The 22072-nt window shown below is 37.8% G+C and overlaps 1 protein-coding gene across 1 annotated transcript in view; it reads left to right on the forward strand.

Moving 5' to 3' along the window:
* MSH3 (mutS homolog 3) overlaps positions 1-22072 on the forward strand; it is a gene marked incomplete at its 3' end in the record, with an annotated part of 113490 nt that overhangs the window by 22081 nt on the left and 69337 nt on the right. The window contains exons 9-10 of the mRNA XM_082013027.1: positions 16506-16618; positions 18030-18144. Coding sequence (XP_081869153.1) covers positions 16506-16618; positions 18030-18144 — 228 coding nt within the window. The remainder of the gene's footprint in view (positions 1-16505; positions 16619-18029; positions 18145-22072) is intronic.

The following is a 22072-nucleotide window of genomic DNA, read 5'->3' on the forward strand; positions in this document are numbered from 1 at the left end:
GAATGGTTCACCCACCAAATCCGTTCACAGGGCAGTGTTGCATTTGCTGTACAAAAAAAAAATAAATTCCTGATGCATCTGAGAGAAAGGGAAATAGGAAGAAGGAAAGGCTGAAAAATAAGCCTTTAATTTATGGGGAACAGTCATAGCTGTCAAAAATCCTTACTTACCGTATTAATTGATGTGTTAAACTTTTAATTGTCTGAAAAGATAGCACATAGATTTGCATCTCAAAGTGGAGAAGTTAAGTCTTACCATAAAGCATTCTGTACATATTGTAAATACAATATACATGTTATTCCTCATGCCCTTGACAAAAAAAAATATGTTGTCTCTAAAATTTAAAGGATTTGTGCTTTGAGTTAGTCTAGGTGAAAGTATACACATATGTGTAATAATATGTATAATATAGCAGTTATCTATATATGGATGAGCTGTTACAGCTTGTAAACTTCTTGCCCCTAAAAAAGTCTTTGTTTCATAAAGGATTCTAAGCTATAAAACGAAAGATAGTCCAGCCAATGTTCCTTGGCTTACAGACAGCGTATAAAAAATAAATATATAACTAAGGAAAACTGTAAACTGGTGACTGGACGTAATTTTATTTTTTTTTAAAACTGAATTTGAAAGACCATCCGTTTTCCTAGACAAGCTTTTTAATGCACTTTTTGATAAAGTTTAATGTCTCCATCAGAGTTCATACAGGGTCTAGTTCTGTGTGCAGCAACATTATCAGGACAGTAGAGAAAACTATCATTTAAACTGGGACAAAGAAATTTATCAGTCAACCTAGAAGGTGCTGTAGACCATGTACTCCTCTTTTGAGTGAGTATTTTACAACCAGGTTCACCTAATGACTGTCTGTTTAGGCTAGCCTTGGAGTTTGAGAGCAGGAATTGAGCATAGCGTAGGGAGCTGTATAGCCAACACAAGCCAAGGATTGTGTTGGATTTCCTTTCTGCTGGATTTCTCACACAGGTTTGCAGAGTGAAGGCTGTGAGAAGGCGTCCTTCTCAGCTGCTAGGAAATGTATAATGCTCGCTGACTGAAAGTGAACAGAGGCATCAACGTGTAGAAAACATTCTTGAAGTTAAAGTCCTAAAAAGGACTGAAAATAGAGAATACAGTAGTAAACATTTAGTTATTTAATCTGGATGTGAGAAATTAAATGTGGCCCAGGTTTCAGACACAGTCAGATTCAGATCACAGACTCGATACGGCATAAGAATTTGAATGCTAATGCCTTTGGATAGCCTAAGTAAAGAAATGCTTTCATAACAGTCATAATCAAATGCAGTTATGATCAACTTGTATTAAATTATTTTTTGGAATGCATATTTTGGAATCCATTCGCTGTTTATTACTCAAAATCATAATGCAATTTTGTGAGCCCTGGCAGGGTGGAAATTACTGACTCTATCAATTTTAAAAAAATTGTCATCCTGAGAGTGGAGACAGCTGTTGGTTAAGATCTCTGGTTTTATGCTGTCTTCTATAGTGCAGGTTTCTTGATCAGGTAGAATAAATACATCTCTCTTACTTGGTCCAGGCATACAGTGCCTGAGTATACACAGAACACAGGGATCTGGATCTACACTCTGACCCCTGCATTTCTTACAGTCCCTTAGACAGGTACTGGGTTTGAAGGGGTGACTTTGGTGGTCATATGGAAATGGGCAGAAGAGAGCTCTGTAACTTTGAGTGTAGCGCCTTTGAAATATGATGGGTCATCTTGAACAGAAAAGTGCTATAAAAAGCATGGATAAAGACTATCATGAGAAAAACCACATCAGCTCTGACCTGAAAGGACTAGTTGTTACATTTCTAATATCACTGCATATTATACTTCTAGAATTGTTCTAGCCTGCTCATATTGTAGGTTCAGAGATTGTGTGTCAGAGTTATTTCCAGTGGTGTCATGCCCCAAAATGAAAGGGAAGGACTGAGGGCAAAGCAAGAATTGTGGGAGAATGTTCCCACGGCTACCCAGTCAGTGAGTACATCTGTTTTAGGAACCTGCTAGGCAAATAAAGTGGTACTGATCACAGAGAAGTTATATTTGACTCTTGATATTATGTTAACTGTCTCTGAAAGTGTTTAAAGGGAAAGCTGGGACTTCAGCCGAACTAACAAATAGTTGTTGTGTAGCTTTCTGATGTTACAAAAGTGAACTGAAATTTGCATGGCAGTTTAATCAGCCTGTGATACATAATGAACATTATCAAATGTTATTAATTAACAAGTAATATGTTTGATTTTTTACATACTGTGGAAAGGAACCTCAGAATGGAGTTTCATTAATAACTTTTCATTGATATTGGTGGGTTAAGCAATTGTTTCTGCTATCCCCACAGCCCCTTTCGTATGTTCAGTACAAGTTTTTGTGGCTTTATGGTGAACTGGGGCAGGTGAAGAACCGCTGTGCTTATCTATTCTTTCTGGGTAAATTTTTGACTCGTTAGGATTCTTGTCTCTGTTCACTATGTGGTTGCCCAAGCTTTTACGCCAGTGCAGAAGGAAAAACAGAAGAATTAAGATACTGGGAAAGGCAGGACCGTTGTGTTTGGTGGCTGTGTTTATCTATGTCAGTTTTAATTGATTGTCGGACTGTACTTTTGGTTGTGTGAGTGCTGTGCTCGAAACAAAATCCATGATGTGACAAATTAAAAAACAAAACCAAAAATGTCTTCCTTTTAACATAATTTCTTTTTTTAAAATGGAAAATTTGTCTTGAAGCATGGTGATGTTGACAGTTTTACAATTTCAGGTTGGCTGATGAGAGAGGACTTAGCACGGAACTGAAGTCCCTTTATTGCAGTCCATACACATGTAGCATTTCAGGTGCAAATCATATTAAGAAATGGATGTGTATTAATAGGGATGTCTTTTCAGATGCTTCTATCTTATCATTTACTATGAGTAGAATGTAGACTGGTACCTTGTATCTTTTATATTAAGCTGGTTGAAGGGAATTATTGTGGGTTTGTTAGGAACGTTCTTTATAGACAGATTTCAATATGTTATGCCAGCAACTTTGTGTATTTTAAAATACAGGATCTGCACAAAAAGAAGGCAGTGTCTTGTGTGCAAAAATCCTTTAGCTGACAAAAATAAGCAGTTTCACTTACTAGCTTTATTCCTCTATTCCCTCCATTTGTTGGAAATAATAGAAATATTTCTAATGAATAAACATTTATTCTTAAGTTTCCTTAAGTCTTGACTTACAAAATCTAATTAATAAATATCACTTGCCAGTAAAATTAAGACACTATTTTTTCCTTCAATTTTTGTCTTATTTAAAAAAAATAAAACTCTGCCACTTCTGCTTTCAGTTCAGTTCTACAGACGTATGCAGTCTTGTGGTATTAAGATTATATTTTGGGCTGAACCCTTGCCAGAGAGAGCATTCACTCAAATCAAGGCCTCTGAAGTACAAACATGAGATAAACTGAGTTTCAATTTTGAATCCTGATCTGCTTTTTCATTTTTTTCTTCAGAAGCATACCATTAAGCCTACACTGTCTTCATCTGTTTCCTTCAAATCTATTTTCCATTTGTAAAGCAATTTAACTAGCTTTTTGCTGTTGGCTCATTGATCATAAATCCTATCAGCAGTAGTATGAAAAATACATAGTGTACAGGATCTATATGTTACATACTAAATTAAGCCATGGGAAGGATAATTTCCCTGCTTTTTTGCTTTTATTAACTTTTCTAGAATGTGAAATCAAAGTAAGTAGCCATTTGTGGTTAAAATGACCCATTGTTAATTACAGGAATATGTCAGTGAGAAGAAAATTTGTATATAGAAGGTGTAATTATTAAAACTCTTCATACCTATTATATTAGAAATGTCAGTGTGTTTAAGTATCTTTGTACATCTCACAGGAAAGCCTGAAATAATTTGATGAAAAATTAACAAGCTCATTTCATCACATTTAATGGATTCTTAAATCTGTATCAGCTTATCAAAGAAACATTAATTAAATGTGTAATTGACTAGCCAGCTGTTTCCTGTTTTCTGTCAAGCAGCCTCTGTTAAAAACATTACAAAACATGTAAAGCTTTTTATCTGAGGCAGATGAGAAGTTCCCCATGCCAAATTCTGCTCAAGCAGTGAGATTTAAGTGATAGTTTGTTAGTTCAGTGCATGTTGTGTGCCTAGAATCTGTAGGCATGTATTACTTTGTAGGGAGGCAGGCTACATTACCAATTCGCAGAGAATCCCCTTTTAAAACATGACATGCATGGTTAGCACACCAGAATGCTTTGTTCCCAAAGGGGAGCACTGCATGACTAAATCTGAACATGTGGTTGTATTTTCCTCACTACACACAAGAAATCCTCTAACAGCAGTGCAGTTCTCAGGCTAGGGTCATATATTGAGAGTGGTAAATAGGCATGTACTGAAGAAGAGCTCTGTCTTGCTGAATTGGCACACTTTAACAATGAAAAATGTGCAAGTCTTTTCTGCATGGGTAGAATATGTTTTGTCCATTGGGTTTACAGTGTTCATTCCCAAGCTTGGAAGTTCTTCTCCTCAGGTACAAGAAGGGGCCTCATGGAACCATTCTGTACTTCAGTTTTCCTATTGTGAGGTGGCTGGGAACTGCAAAGGTCCCCTTGATCATGGAGGATCTCTGTTGCTTTTTTGGACATGCCCAGTTAACAGTGGGGACGTGACTACCCTGCTTTTGTGTGGATACTGCACTTGCCATTGGGCCAGTGCAAGACAAATCATGACCAAACTCGGCAGCTGTCTTTCTCTTTCCAGAAACTAGAGTTTGGCCTTCCTGGGGATTAACACGGAACTCTCAGGGTCTGAAGACTTCTTTGAATGTTTGTTACCATTTTTTAATGTATGAAAGCCAAATTTCTGTTTGACTTAAAATTATTAAAAATAAAAATCCCATTTGCCATTAGCTCACAGAACTGAAACCCCAAATCCTCTTTTGATTTTGGTGTGGAGAATGAATGCAATATTCATTGTCAAATTAAGACCTGTAACAGTAAATGTTCCTACTCCTTCTTTTGCTTTCATTCAAATTACTTCCTCAGGGACTTCTTGCTCACTCCATACTTGGATTTGTTGTTATATTCACCCCCCCCTCCTCCCATCTTAAATGTCATCCTGTTTTCACTGGGTGAATGAAAGATTAAGTTAGAAAGTGTAATGTCTTGTCAGCAAAGTTTGAAAACACAGTGATGTGTATACGTTCCTTTCAAATTTTAATTTAAGTGAGATGTTATGAGCTGAATTTTGATTATTTTTTTCTTTCCCCTCTGCTTAATTTTTTTAAGTTGGTCTGTAATCTTATAGGGTCATGCAGAGTATTTATCAAGAGGATTCAGTGTTTCTATTTTTTTTTGTGGGAGATTTTTCAAGATATGTGTTGCTACTTGACATCTGCCACTTTGAGAACCAGTGAGTTTCTTCTGACGGGATTTGGGTGAGGAATGCATGGGAGAAATGTTAGGCCGTTGTTTCTGCTCTGAACTGTGATCTGTACTTCTAGTAAACCGAAAGAAGAAAATTTCCAGTTTCCACTAGTTTATGTGGAGCATCAGGTGTTCTCCAGCTGTGGACACAAACCTATGGATCTGAGGGCAGAATTAGTTACATGAAGCTAATTTTTACTGCTGATGAGTTTCCAGACGGGGGTCAGAATATTGCTTGCTGTAATGCAGACAAGGCATAGATAGATTGTTCCTGGAGGCCTTTCAGCTCTTCCATTCCCACATGACATCTGTGTGCAAAGTACAACCATCTGCTCCCTGGCCTTCTTCCTCCTTCAGGCTGTCCCTGGGGGACCTCCACATTTTCTCTCTTCCTCTAGTACAGCAGTCCAGCCCCAAAAAACTGCTAGACACTCTTCTCATAGGAGTTCCCTTTTTCTCTAGCAAGTGTTTGTTTATTATAAAAGGTTCTGAGCTTCCCTTACACAAAGTTGAATGCCAAGCAGTAAGCATACTGTGTCTTTACAGACCACAGGAAGGTGTGTAAGAGCCTGAACAGGAGATAGATCCCTTCTTCAGGGCCATTAACTTAAAATGGTTTCAGTGCTGTGATGAGTGGAAAATCCAGGTATGGCCTTCCTCTTGCAGAAGCAATACACTTTCTTAGTGTGGTCCATATTGATGTTCAGCACTCCTAGTAAATTTCCACAGCAATTCTCATGCTGATTGAAGAACAGGATTTATGTTTTTGACAGTTCTTGGCAGGTGGAGTTGTGGTAGGAGTATGGGAGGTTAGTTCATATTGATTTATAACAGATACATGGATGGACTCTCTCTGTCACCATCTCCGATTATTTCTTGTATAACCATTGGAAATGATATTTCATAAACTAATGATGGATTCCATTCAAATTCCTATTTATGCTCTCTATCTATGCTGGTAGAATATGCTTTTATCCATCACCTGGGAAAATTGCATGGTTAATGTTTCAGCAGTGCTCCTTAGAACCACTGGATTCTCTGTGGGTGGTAATTCTGCAGCATTCAGCTTTGACTGGCTTTCTCTTTAATCCTGTGAAGAAGTCACTAACTTGAATGCAAGATTCTTTCCAGAAGTATGTTGTATTATAGCCATCTGCTTTTAATTTTTACTAGTTTTAACAGCCTCACCTAGGAAGCGCTTTCTTAAGACAAAGCACTAAATGTTTTGTGTGTGTATGTGTAGGATCTTGATAACCTGGAATGTTTTGAGGGCCAATAGTATTTCAAATATATTAAACTAAAAATGCCTAATATTTTTGCTCAGGCATAGCATAAGGGAATGGGGGATAATTTAAAATGGGTGGGAAACATTATTAAGCATTGAGCTTGGCTTTGTTCAAACTGAATTTGGGCTGCTACTTCTGCTTCTAGGGAAGATGTGTCTTTGAATAAGATGTACTCTACTGAATTTTTCTCCATCAGCTTGATCCTAAATGGGGTTGTAATGGTGAGTTTTACTGACAGTAGGCAGTGATGTGACAGAAGCACAATGGTTATGACTTCACGATCTGGTAGGTGGGAAGCCTTTCCAAAAAGATTAGAAGAGAAGCAAAGCAAAGTGCTTTGTGCTAAAAAGTTTTTGCTGTTCAAAATGGGGAAGTTTCATGTTCCTGTCAATCAACACAAGTATGATCAGACAACACGTGACCTTGTGAAGCAAAGAACAGTAAGTTCACTTTGAAAGACATGTAATACAGTGAAGGAGGTGTGGGGTTGTGAGGTGGATAGTAAAGCTGCCATTTAGAATGAGGTGATAGTCCAAAATTCACTGTACACATTTGTATAAGAGTTTCAAAACTGTTTTTATTTTAAGGTGGTTCTGTCATTTTTTCCTTCCCTCTGCCTGTCCAGAGTTTTTTGGTGTCTTTTAGCTGTATTTTGTATTATTTAATTTTTTGCTAATATTTATGAAGCACTTAAAGTTGTTTGGGTTTTTTTTAATGATGCAATGTAAGCTTGTAGTATTTCTAGTTTTATGATATGTAATACAGAGCTCAACTTTTCTGTCTGACACCCTATTGTCTGGTGGTGTAGGCATTCTTTTACAAGTCCCTTTTGGTAAGAAAGCATGGTAATGTAGGGGGAGGTTTGAGGGTAAATTATGGCTATGTTAGAGGATCATTTTAAACAGTATTAAGTGGTTACTGTAGGTCTTATGGTCAAGTATGAAATTATCTGAAGTATGTCTTTATATGAGCAGATTCAACAGTGTTTTGCAGTAGGTTGTCTTTGTAAAAATAAATATTTAAGGATACACTGTAGCTGGCTTTTGGGGGAAATATATCAAAAGCAGATTTAAATGATGATATAATTCCTGGATTACATTTCTGCTTTCTTTTCGAAATGGTTGTATATATGGGACTCTTCATTTTGACCCTGACACATTGCTTCTCTAAGTTAAGTCTCTTTTCCCTAAACATCAGTTTTGTTGTATTTTCCAGAGAACAGCAGTTCTTTATGTGTTTCTAGTGTGTGTCACGTACTGGAAAATTTTGGCACTCAGCTCTTCATGGTTTAAGTAAGGAGCGGTTACAACTGTTTTGCTTTTCATGCTGCAGTATTTCGTTCTAGGGTGTGGCTGTGTTAGATAGATGTGCTGTTGTGCTGTGCTGTTCTCTGTGGGAGTTCTCAGGGTGTAGCTCCTGCAGCAGTGGCTCCTCCATCCCACCATCTTCTTTTTTGTGCTACATTATAAAATTCACTTTGGTCTAACCTTGGGCTTGCTCTTACAACCTGCTTCTCATTTCTGTCAGCTCCTTTGTTACACCAGTGACAGACGCTTAAACAGTTTAGAGAAATGATCTATCAGATGTTGGTGATAGTCCTACTTCCAGGGGAAGGTTGGACAACATGACGTCTAGAGGTCCCTCAGTGATTTCTGCAGTTTTAGAGGTGGGATATGTTGTTCTACTCTGCTCACTGTGATCATTGCTGACATTCAAAATCAAGTTGTTAAGCAATGAAAATAGGAAAACCTGAAGGTGGAGGGAGCAGAAGAGTCAGGCAGTGAAAGTCTCTAAGGGGCGAGTCGTCTTGCTTACCAACTGCAAATAATGAAATAAAGCTTCTGGCTCTAGGAATGGTTGGAAGAGGACTGTGATACAAGCTTGAGACAATAGCCAGTGCTCTTAAAGCTTTCTGGTGGCAAGCCTTTGCCACAATTTCCCTTAGAAATAGTGATGAGAACTGGCTGCTCTGGTTCTGTGACCATCAACATTTTTTCACTTCGTAGTTGCTGAGACATTTAGCCATGGTAAACCAGCAAAAAGCTTTTCTTTCCTTGGCTCCACCATGAACTTTTTGCGTCATAGCATGTTCCAGGTGCTTGGTGGAGGATCAGAAAAGCTCTACAGCCATTGCAGAGCGAGCAGTGGGAATAAGCAGCCAGGGATAGGGTGGAGATCCACGAGTGATGCCATGACAGTCAGTAGCTACGTTGATGTAGGCATATACAGAACTGCAGCTGCAAAGTAATTGAGACCAGACAAAATAGTAAGAGTTAGCGTTAGCATTAGGGATAAGTGAGTATTTACAGCTGTATGTTGTATGAAGTTTAAGACCCCATGAGAAGAAAGTACAGAAAATCATCCTGTCTGATGGGAAAGAACACATATAATTAACATTTTATTTAGTATTTGGCAAAAACTTGGGCAATACAGAGAAAGGAAACAATCTTGAGAAAAAAGGGGGAAAGAAGAGTTCAGAATTTGAAAATGATCCCAAAAGCACAGTGTGGTGCTTAGGTGTTTCATGGCCTCTCAGCTAGGTGCAGAGAAAGACACATGGAGAGGAGTCTTCCACAGCTGATTTTAGGATATATGGCATAAATGTGGAGTTGCATTCATTTCTGCCACCTGTGCATTATTCATCTTTGTAACTGTATTGTCGGTTTGGGGGTTTAGAAATACTTGCATTGGCTTTTACATTACCTGTCCCGCAAGTAGAGTTAAGGTTGACTTGAAGCTAAGCAGGAAGCATCAAAGCACTCCGTTCCTTCAAGATCCTTAACGCTGGGACAGTGGGTTGCTGTGGGGTTGCAGCAGTTTATCATGTTCTTCTGTGTCATAAGAAAAAGATGTTACAAGCTCTATGGGTCACGTTAGGGTCAGATTAGTGGTGTCTTTTTGGAGAAAGTTCTGGTGACTATTAGCTGGTACACTCTTTGGCATATTGGTGTGTGCTTCAACACTGAATGTTTCAAGGAGTGCAGAACAGCATGGATCTGGAATTTGTTGAATTCTTCTCTGATAGAAAGGCACCACAGTGAAACCATCTTTTTTAAAAACGAACAAAAAAAGTGTGGTAATTCTGATGGGAACTTCCAACCTCAAATTTGTATCACTAGTGTCAGAAAATTAAGGGCAGAAGTAGCCACACACCACAAAATATGCCCTGCTGTGGGGGACTTTATGGTATGCAGAAAAAAGAGGCAAGCCATGGGGGTGATGCCAAGCTATCACGAGCAAATGATTGGATCTGTCTTAACTCTCTCGTCACTCAAACTTTGATTCAGAAAGAGGTATTTTTCCATCGTGGGGTGTAACTGGGAGAGCATTATTTCACCACTGTTAATGTCGTATGGCACATATTAGGCAGGGTGTTCTATAGTTTGTTTTGTGGTCTTGTTGCTTTGGGGGTTTTTTGTTTAATTTGTTTGAAGCTCTGCAAGAAGAGACATTTTTTGATGGTTAGCATAATCCTGAATGGAGGAATCGTGGTGCTAGCGGTGATTCTGGGGACAAACTTGCGTAGCTGGCTTATGAAGCTGTCTCTAGCACATCACCATCAGGGGTGCAGGTGGGAAGTAACAGTAGAATATGCACATGGCAGATTAATCCAGTGTGCTCTCAGTCTCCTGGTAAGACCAAATCAGAGTGAGCTGCATCCTCCCAGTGTCACATTCTATATAGAACCTGCAAAACACAGAAGGAAAGCATGGAGAAGACTGACTCTGCTGACTCTGACGAGCAATTGTATGAGCTGATACACAACTGCATGAGGTCCTGAAGATCCCTTTGATGTTGTTTATTGGATATGAACTGCTCTGTGTTGTCATTTTGCAAGTAAATTATGTGCTTTGGGTGTTTAATGGAAAGAACTACTATGTTAGAAGTTAGAGCTTCTACTTGATTGTCCCCGTTCTACTTGCATACGTGTTACTTATTCACAGCTGTACATGATAGAGAGAACTTGTATTTTTTAGGTGATTTCTGCACCATGCAAGGTTGTGTTGAGTTTAAGTCTGTTTTTTGACTGGATTTGTCCTCTCTTTCATTGTCCAAGTGATAACTGAAGTATTGAATGCTACCAGATGCAGTGTTGAGCTTTATGGAACTTTGCAAAACGTGGTTTTTAATTTTGATAGTGAACCCCTGATACTATTCTGAGTATTGTTCTCCATCTTTTGTACCCATTCTGTAATAAGTACTTTCATGTAAACCATGCTTTTGTAGATATGTTATGAGAGTGTTACATGAAACAGTATCAAATAACCTCATTGAAATCAAGCATGTAGGAAATCATCTGCTTCCTCTCTAACCACAGAATCTATTTCTCTGCCATTGAAGGAAATTAAATGGATTTGATGGGATTTTCTTTTTCTTGACAAATCCATGCTGGCTATTATGTATCTTGCTTTCTTCTAGTTGCTTAGAAATAGTTTCCTAGCAGTTCTTAATCTTCTCTGCTAGGTTTCCATGAAACAACTGTAGTGTGTCTCATGCCATTCTTCAGATAGGTAGATGGAAGGAGCCTGGAGAAGATTTGTTTGTGTCTTATTTGTGGATGCAGTAGCAGCTGGAGCACAAATGTGTTTGTGTTTTGTCCCGTAGAACCTAATTCTGTTCTCACAGGAGGCACAGTGTCATACAGTGTCTACACAACCCTCTGCCCTTTGCTTTTCAGATGTTCTCTTTGCTTTACTTCCTTTGCAGCTCCTGTTTCTGATTCCTAAAGATAAAAGAATGTTTTCTTCAGATTTCTTGGATCTAGACTCTTGGCTTGTAGGTATGGTTGGAGTTCTTTTCAGCTGTAGTTCTGCTGAGGTGACTAGGAGGAAATCTGGATGCACATGTTGGGAAATGTTGATAGTTTGGATAGCAAAAGGCAAGCTAGGAGTTTTCCCCAGGTTTTTCTGTATATGTGTGTAAATCTATATACGTACAATATACATATGTGTGTGTATATATATATTTTTCCAAAGATGGGGCGTCTACCACCTCTCTGGTAGAAACATACGTGTGTGTATACATACATGATATATATGTGTACATATCTATTACAGCATGCCAGAGTTGCTTCTAGGCTTTTCAGCAGCTTCTAGGATGAATGAGGGTTTTGGGATGGGACATTTGAAAAGCTGGAGGTCTCGTGAGGTAATGTGTTGTATGTAGTATATTGATAGCTTACGTGTGGTAATTGTTATTAAGATCAGGGCTCTGAGCAACCTGCTGTAATTGAAGATGTCCCTGCTCATTGCAGGGGTGTTGGACTAGATGGCCTTTAAAGGTCCGTTCCAGCCCAAACTATTCTATGATTCTATTGTTTACTTATTACAGGCAGCAGTGATTTATATCATTCAGAGAATGGCAGATACTCAGAGAAGGTGACCATCCTGCCATTTTCCATGCACCAGCATTGTCTCCAACTATGGTATCTGAAGGTTGTTGAGAGTAAATGTGGAGAAGTGGTTTACTCTGGCAGGAGAAAAAAACTGCTTAAAAAAAATGTATGCATTCAGTGCCAAAAGAACAGCTGCTTGGAAATGTCATTGAGACTTTGCCAGAGAAGCTACTGGAGCTCCATGCCAAGATTTACCAAAAAAGGAAGGATGAGTGTTCTCCAGTTCTCACAGACAAGTTCAAACCTAGAGCTCCTGAGGTAGAAGCAATTGTATAACAAAGGTAACACAATGATGACAAAAAAAGGAAATGCAATTTCTGATAAACATGTTAATAAGGGAATATGATACAGTATACTTAGAATTCTGAAAAGATTAATGTATTCAGGTTACCTTGCTCTTCTGGGCAGTGTAGGCATTTTTTCCCTACAGTGACTAACTGGTCATCCTAGCAGAGTGCACTGTGAGAAGTGCAGAGAAAATAGCAGTCTGAATAAAGCGTAAGGGAAAAAATAGATAACAGTTATTAGCACTTTAAATCTGTGCTTAGCATCGGACGTAAAATCTTCTTACTGAATTTTAGGAGCAGAGATCTCCCTTCCCAAATTCTGTGTCATTTATGAACTTGTGCTGTGATATGTGGATGTACGGTAAAAGTATTGGTGCCTGCAACCCTGCATTTGAATAGTCCTAAAGCAGAATGGGCAGGATAGTAGTTGGAAGGTAAAATTCTGGAGTTATTTGCTTTCCTTAGGAAGGCTTCCTGAGCTTTAAGAAAACTTAGTTTAGATGTGTTTGTTTTTCAGGAAGTCTTTATGTGCTTTATGGCTGTTTAATTGTGAATGGTAGAGCAATAATAAAGTAACTCCTGTTTTATTCAGCGTACTGCAGTGAGCTTTTATGCTTATATACAAGCTCATTCTTACAATAAAAAAAATATTTTTTAAGTATCCTGAGTCAGTTTCTGTAAATTAATTTTATTTGTTATTTTACATTCTTTTACCATCTTTTGTAGTCTTTTTCTTAAGACTGTAATCATCCCACCCAGTTTAGTGATCTCCTTTAAATATTTCTCTGTACCACTTGGTAAGCAATGAATCTTTAAGTGGATGCATTGAATTGTCAGCTAAATAGAGGAATAAAACCCATCAATGTTGATTCTTTTTCATTTACCCAGTAGGGTGTCAGATGAATTAGTCCCTGTAGTAACAGAATCATAGAACAGTACAGGTTGGAATGGACTTATATATTACATTATATACAAAAAAGTGTACGTGTGTGACCCTGAAAATGTGTGTATTTTAGGATCCCACCCTTTATTTATCATCTTAACTGTGTCTGATTATCATCTCTTCAAGCAACTTCTATAACTCATCTTCTGAGGAAAGACAGTTCTACATCAAATTCCAGTGCATTTAGAGAGCAGGGAGTTTTAATAAGGGGCACTCTAAGTTCATTCGTACCATCAGTTGACAGTTGGAAACCCTGAAACATTTCTGTTTGCTCAATATCCAGTTAAGGGTAGTAACAGAAGAACTTGTGCAAGGAAAGTAAAATAGCCTCGAAAAGTTCAGTTTCGTCAGTGACTAACTCTGTCAGCGTCATAAGACTATGAGGATTGCTTGTTTTCAGAAGTACTGGAAAGGATATCAATAAAATAGTGGATGAGTTGCACAGCAGTTCATTGTAGATGTTTTGACAAGAATGATGTTTACAAAAGTTGATGGCAAATTGACTTCTGATTTAAATAGGCATTGGTAGCTGGAGAGAAAGCATCAACATATCATTCTGGCTATAATCAGAAAAATGGCCTATGGGTGATCATCTAGCTGAACAAAGGACAAACATGAAAACCTTCTGCAGCAAATTTTGTTTGCATCTTGGTAAAAATTCAGATTTTTCCATATGCTGGATATCTATAACCTTCCAGTTTTTTTACTTTATCTAGGATATCAGATGCATCCTTTCAGATAGACAAAGTGTCAGATATTTGTTTGATGATGCCATATCTAGAATATAAATATTAAATATATGAAGATCTTCATAAATCAGTGAGCTGCCTAATGCTAATTTGAACTATGTCCTATCAATATCCTTTATGAACAGAAGTACTACTGTAAGAAATCACTCAAATTATATTGATTGTAACTATCATTTGCCAAAGTCTATGCTAAGGAGTTGGATAAATGTGTTTGTGAAATGAAAGAAAATCACAAATGCAATAAAGAAAATGACAACAATTAATTTTTAACCATTAATTTAGAAACAAGCCGGTGCGGCATGAGTCATTCAATGAATTACACCCCAAAGACTCCTGTTTTGGCTTTGGTTCTGAAAATTAGCTCTGCAGACCTTGCTAAACCTTGCTTTTCTGAAGATGGTGTTATGCAAACATAAGAAGTAGAAATGAAAAATAAAATCCTGTAAAATTTTTGTGAAAAGATTTCTCGTATGTCCCTACTGACACCTGGTCAACAGAAAAGTCCTGCTGTCTTGCAAGACTTGATTCAAAGGCTTGTACTGGGCTGACCTGCAGATACCATACACCACATTCTTAGAAGTTTAATGCTGAAGTGATATTCTTGCAAAAGGCTGTGGTGAGTGTACATGCTAATTTAGCCAGATGTATGTATGTGTTAGAACAGGTTATTAGTGAAAAACACAAGGAAGAAAATAGCTGATTGCTATCAGAGATCGAGGAACAGAGACTAATTGTCTTTTGCAGAAATCCATTAGCTTTAAAAATGTTTGCTCATTCTGAGTAGAGTTGTGGCAGAGGGGAATTCCAGAAGGTCTAAAGACTGAGAAGTTAATTGGATCAGTCTCTTAAAACTAAGGCACTTGAAGTAAGCAAGGGATCATCTAAGATGTGCTGAGAAAAGTCAGACCTCTAAGACTCAGTTAGTTTGACACATATTATAGGAAAATAACTCTCATTTTTAAGAGTTGAGCCTCAGAGACGTATTGATCCTTTCGGATGGGAATATGTACAATGTAATACAGAAAAACTGTTTATTTTTTCCTGTGAAGTTGAAAAGCCCTGCAAAAAGGGTATTGATTAATTTCCTTCCTATAGTACCTACACAATGTCTCTCTTTGGCATAATTCCAATGTGCTAGAAGTATGTCCCATGGTAGTATGAGACTGGATACTGTGAGGCCAAGTAGGTTTTATATATGTCTCTTACTGGCAGCATTCTACTGGCCATTTCTTCAGTGCTCATTCTGTAGCTGTGTAATTATGCTCAAAGGTTGCAAGGGGAGTGTGTGTGATTTTTGCTTTGTTTTTTTTTAACCAGCATTAATCTGTCTAATGCTGTATTAACAGCTGTACAAATTGAGTTGATAATGCAGCATCCAATTTTAATTTCAGTAAGCAGTTAGGAAAAGCAACCAGTGTAGCAAAGTTGTAACTTGTAAATATCACACACGTACTCTTCTCTGAGTCAGATTTTGGCATCTTGGGTGTACTGCTTGGCACTGAAGCCCAGGTACTGAGCAACTTTGATCTCATGCATGTTGTGATGAATAAAGGTTTTTGCCACTGTTTTACGTAAGTGGCCTGTGGAAGCAGGGGTCATAGGAAACAGGCTAGGTTAATTTCTCATGGGTTGCAAAACTGTCTGAAATCCTGTACTGCTGTAATTCTCAATCACTTGCTGAGAGTAGGGAAGGATTACTGGAAGAGATCTCATTTGCCTTAACAATGGAACAGAGTAAGTTTGCTACATTTGCTGGTACTGTTGAACTGGGAGGAACTGCTGGCATGTTGGGAGGACTGGATTGTCATTGATGACATCCTTGACAACCTGGATTGCAAAAAGACTGAAAGGAGTAAAGTCCTTTTGCACAAGGAAGAGAAAAATCTTCAGAGACTTATGAAGTAAAGGACAGGCTTATTTTATTTCAGCTGCATATAGGAAAAGATGCAATAGGTTAATGTTGCAACACATTGTACAGCATGGTACAAAGCTTTTAAAGGTAAAGGGTAATTAAATATGGTAATAGGTAGCACAGGAGAATTGCTTCATTGTTTAATTATCATGTCTTTACAAACAGATAAGGCAAATACTTGTTACGATTGAAAACATTTACATCTACCTCGTAGGTATGCTAGGCAACCTCTTGAAGTCTCTTTTGGGCTTGCTTACTGTTGCTGTTTGGGTTTTATTTGTTTGTACTTTTATAATGGAAAGAAGAAAGGTTTAAAAAACCTATCACACTTTTAGAAATGTTCTCAACCCACCCAAGTAGCTTCTGTCTTCACCCTTTACCCATTCAATTCTTAACAAAGGAAAGACTAAAGAAAGTACACCTTTGTAACCTACTTAAGTGTTCTTCATGAAGGGCGCATAAATACTGAAAGTCAATTATTTTTTTCTTTGCAGGTTACGGGATGACAGAATTAGGATAGAAAGGATGGAAAAACTCAAATTTGAATACAGCCATGCTTTCCAGCTGATCACTGATTTTTACACAAAAGAAGTGCCTGATACTACAGGTACGTCATGCAGATTTTTCTGCAAAAGAAGTGTCTGATATTACAGGTCTGTCATTCAGAATGTCTTTGAAGCATGCATCCTGTTAGCTTTTACACAAGCAAGGAATACATGTGGGTGCATCCCATCAGATCTCATGGGCTTGTCTATGTCCAATCTGTTTAAGTGTTCCCTAACTTGATCCTCCTCTGTTAAGGAGAAATCTTCATTGCTCCAGAATTTCCCACTGATCTGAGAGGCCTCGGATTCCTCAAGGCACATCTTACCAGTAAAGACGAAGAAGGCATTGAGTTCCTCAGCCTCTTCCATGTCCTTTGTCACCAGATCTGCTGCCCCATTCAGCAGTGGGCCCACACTTTCCCTTGTCTTACTTTTGCTGCTGGTGTACTTGTAGAAGCACTTGTTGCCTTTCATGTGCCTTGCCAGTCTCAACTCCAGGTGGGCTCTGATTTTCCTAACCCCATCCCTGCAAGCTTGAACAATGTCTCTATATTCTTCATGGGTCCTGCTTCCACCTCTCATAGTCTTCCTGTTTTTAATGTTTGAGTTAATCAGGAGCATCTTGTTCATCCGTGCAGGCCTTCTGCCACCTTTGCTTAATTTTCTGCACATTGGGATCTTTTTTGAGCTTGGAAGAGGTGAACATTATTTAAATAGAAATGAATACAGAGCTAGGATGCTTTTTTCCCCTGCCCCCCCCCCCCAGCTTGAATATGTTTGGACATTTAAATTCACACATACATAGTAACTGGGGGAAATTATTCAACATCTAAAATGTTTCTTCAAGTTCTTGTGTGTGTTAACATTTTAAGAACAGAAGAACAGCTTTAAAAAACAACTCTGAAGAAACTTAACTAAATAAGGTTTTAAAAAATGCAATTTTGTGTTGAAATACCATAGAGTGAATTTTCCTATTGTTGCAGCTGGAACAGGGACTGTAGTAGAGCAGTGCTTAGAAACACTATCAAATACAAATAGCTGTCTCACAAAGATGGAACCATATTCTGCAGATTGGCCGAGGCAGATAAGTCATAAGCACATGTGCCAAGGCCTGTTCTTTCCTTTGAACTTGCACAGATATTGCCTGCAGTAATGGAGATTTCAGAATTCAGTTCTTAGTTTGTATATTTAGAAATTTCTTATGCCAACAGTTAGTCATTTTTATGAAGAAAAACCTGTGGAATCAAATTTTTATGTTTCATAATGTGTTTACATTATTGCAACGTTTTACATTCTTTGGAACCATAAATGATATTTTGGAACCTCACTTTATGTTGATTTATAGATATCATAGAACATTACACATATATTAGAGATTGCTATTTGATTAAACTGAAAAATAGATTATGCTTTTTCTAATATATTGAAGTAGTAAACAGTGAGTTAACAAGAAAATCACGTAATTTTTTTTAGGCCCTCAAAAACTATCTGTAATACTAAGCTTGGATAAGCCTGTTATTTGCTCTCTGGCAGCAATAATTGCATACCTCAAAGAATTTAATTTGGAAAGGATGCTTTACAATCCGAGGTAAGTTGCCTTACGTAAACTTCCAATTCAAAGTACAATACATGTACCAGTGTTATCTTCTAAGTTTTATCAGACAACTTCTCTTCAGTGTAATGAATGCACCTGTTAAAGTGATAAACATAGTCTTTGTAAAGATTGTACCTTACATTTAAGCTCCTAATCAGAACTGGAGGAATCAAGTGATTTCTTTTTTTAAGTGATGTTTCCTGAAAATCTTTATGAAGTATGTTTTTCTAGATATTCCTATCAGTAATGTAAATGAACACATACTGCTGCCAAGTGTTATTGAAAACAAACAAGGTGCAAAGACTGGTAGATACTGGGGTGGAAATTTTAAAGTTTGTTCATCAATATCAGCCATCATATCTCAGTTTTACTTTGTGAACAAAATTTGGGGCTTTTTTTGGCAGCTTTAAAAAAAAAAAATCCAATACTGTAATTTAGCTTTGCAGATCATGTTTCATTTTGCTGGAGGTTTGTAAATAATTTTCTCTTTCTATGGCTCTGGAAGCAGGTGTAAATGCTAATGTTTAAACAGTACTCAGCAGGTCTGTGTGAGCTGGTGAATCTATTTATAAAGAAAACAGACATTCAACATATCCTGGTTTTCTGAAAAATCCTTTTATTTGGCTCAGTGGTAACTAGGAGTGGGGGAACAACCATGCAAAAAGTTGTTGATAGACCATCACCATTTGTGTAAAATTACTACCAAAACATACAGACATGGAAGTAATCTTGTCTTCCCTTATATAGTCCCAACACTTCATTAGATATGCTCAGCTGAGTTACTCAAAATTAGTAACAGGATTATGCAGGTGGAATCAAATGAAAATGGAAAGATATTGCCACTCAAGCATCTTTTTATCCTGTCTTGCACAAATATAAAAGATTGCTATCCTACCTGGCTTAGGTTTGAAAATATCATTGAGGTTTGTTAAATGCTTTAATAAAACAGCTGTCATGGATCTTGTGCAGAATACTCGCTTGTCTGTCTTGGTATTCCTCTGTACTGTAAGTAGGCAGGATTTAACAAAGTAAGTCTGGCTGCAGACTGGAAACTTAGAAATATGTTGAGTCAGTTGTAGATCATTCATGTGTTGTATGAGATTCTTAAAGTTTCAAGTCTTATTTTGAAGGGCTCCCTACGTTACCAGTTTTTTTTTTTTAAATGCAGCTGCATTTTAAAAATTGGCTGTAGATGTCAGCTTTAAACATTTCTCAGGTATCTACTAAAATATTTGGAAATTATATATACCTGGGTTTTCTGGACTTTTGAATGGATTTTATTCCTTAAGTTGCCCTTTCCCTCTCCAAGTACTATTAAAATGTTAACAAAAAGAATGCCTGTAGCACCTTCTAAGCTGTCTGTCCTGCCTCATCCATCAAGTCTGATTTGTGGTGTTCCAGCACTGTGATGTTCCAGCTCATCCTCTTGGGTTGGCTTTTTTGGAGAAATCTTGTGCGAGTTTCTGAAGCAGACAACGAAATCCAGGGAAATGCCATTCCATGGTCACACTTGTAGATCACTGTTGTCACAGTGCCTTATGTGCAATCACACATCTGTTCTTTCAGATGGGGAAATACCAAGTAGAAATATGTAGAAATAATTCAGTAGCAGAGGAGGAACATCCTTATGTGAAGGCTTACCTAGCAGCAGTCAGACACATTTGTAATAGCTGCATCTTAAAATCAGGTATAATAACAGACTGGAAATGAAAAGCACTAAAACTTAGAGTTGACACTTGCCTGCTGAAGGTTGCTCTAATGGACTTTGTGTGAATCTATGAGCAACTGAGTGGAAAGGCAGTGAACTATTTGATATCTTGGTGATATGCTATGAAGAAATAAAATACATTCTTTAAGATAACTTTTTTCCTGTGCACAGGAGCTCAGATTCTACTGTATTTATTTCTAAAGCCTCTACTGCTTTGACTACCTGATACTGAATTCTACCTGCTGTTTTTTGTGTGTCATATATATTGAAATTGTGAGCCAAATACTGAGGCAAACCCAACTTCAGTATTTTTCCTAATGCCAGCAAAATACTATTTAAATACTGAAAAGGGAAAGACTTTTAAGCAAAGGGTGTCAGGCTCATGGATATTCTGTGATTCTGCAGGAAATAGAAGAGAAATACTTCCATTGCATTGTCAAGCAACTTAAAATTCCTAGGAGAATTCAGGTCAGTGAGCATATACTGATGAGTCAGTGAGCATGAAGTTGGAGTTGTGAGGTAGTTTTCAGCTTATTAATGTAAGTGACACAGATCTGGATGAAAAAGACCTATTTGATAGGAAGAATGACAAAAAAAATTCCTTTACACCTCTGTACTTTCTTTGGATAAACACTCTTTTACCAGCTGAAAAAAATTCCAGCTCAATTTAATACGAAGAGTCCTGAAACATCATGTAAGTGATGAGGGATCTTCATAATAGTTAGATGAAGCTTTTAAAATCCACTTTTAAGGTCCTATAATAAAGCAAAATATTAAAAAGAAAAAAAGATTTCTACCACAGCAGAACCCTGCGATATGGCTAGACTGCTTTAGAGCTCTAGTAGCAAGTAAAAATAGATTTAACAATGAATGATACAAGCTTTTTTTTAATCAGTATGTTCCAATACCTTTACATACTGAGAGACCTTATTAGCTTTTGACAAGAAGTTGGTACACATCTAGGAGAGGTTTTAAAATACAGCTGGGTACCCAGTTTTGCTTGAAAAACCATCATTTGCATAGCAATTGCTGGGAAATGTGACTCGGTGCATTTTAATTTTACCGACGTGTTTTTCAGCATATTGGAGATGTAAGAGAGAGAGTGTAGTTCTTACTTAGATTTTTGGACAGTGATAGAGGAACTTGAAGAAATACAGGGAATGAAAGAGCTAGGTATATTTCTGAAAGAGGGGAGTAGCTTTAGGATTGGAGAACTACCAGCAGTGAAGATAGAAAACAGAGGCAGAAGTGAAAGAGGAGAGGGGAGGGTTAAAATGGCTTTGAGGGAGGAGAGGAAAGAGAAAGAATTCAAGAGGAGAAAGTTTGATTGTACTTTATGATAGGGCTGGAAGGGAGTTGGCAAGATGAAATTAAGAGCAAAGTAAAAATACAAGTTCAGATTAAAATGATGGACATCTTTGAATTCTCAGGGGAGAAACTGAGGGAATGGTGTTCATAAGGCTTTCATATCTCGGGTGCTGATGATGTCAGAAATATCACGTATACAAGACAATGCACAGGTTTACTTACCCACCCTCACTATGAGAAAGGGAGTACTGAGATGATTTAGGGAGGTTTCAAAGTCAGCTTAGGAGCATGAGGGAGTGAAAAAGAAAAGGCATAATTTTCAAACACTAAGAAGAGGTGCTTCGCAAGGGATTTGCCATCTCTTTTGAGACCACAGAAGAAGGGCAGCAGGTTGGACTTCCTGCACTCTGGGCATTTGGAACTTGTAGGAGGAGTGCTGAGGCTGTGTGCAAGGAAAACGGGCTGAGAGAGTGCAGACATCTGGGTAGAACAAGGTTCTACCTACTCCTTGGGGTGAGTTCAGTGAAGAAAAAGACGACTAAGGCAGGATAAAAACAATGGAGGTTATTTTTGTTTCTCTTAATCTTTTCCAGGTTGTCTCATTTCTGTTCCTGTTCTCTTTTGTGTTTCTCAGTTTGGTTTTGTGTGTGTGTGTTTCTTTTATTTTGTTACTGGTTTATCTGGAAGTTTCTGGACTCCTATTGCATCAGGGATCCAGATCAGAAGTTCTAGCCCTGTGGCAATATTTGCTAATGAATTTAAAACTTGTTAATTAAATACAAAACATAGTCTGTGCTTGATCTCCACAGCTACTTAGACTGAGGTAAATGTCTTTCATATGTAAAGAAAGCTAACACTTCTGACAAATGGAGAGACTTTGTTTTACTCCTTAAAGCTGAATAGGGA

Source organism: Phaethon aethereus, assembly GCF_964289735.1.
Source record: "Phaethon aethereus genome assembly, chromosome: Z".
NCBI classification, from domain to species: Eukaryota; Metazoa; Chordata; class Aves; order Phaethontiformes; family Phaethontidae; genus Phaethon; species Phaethon aethereus.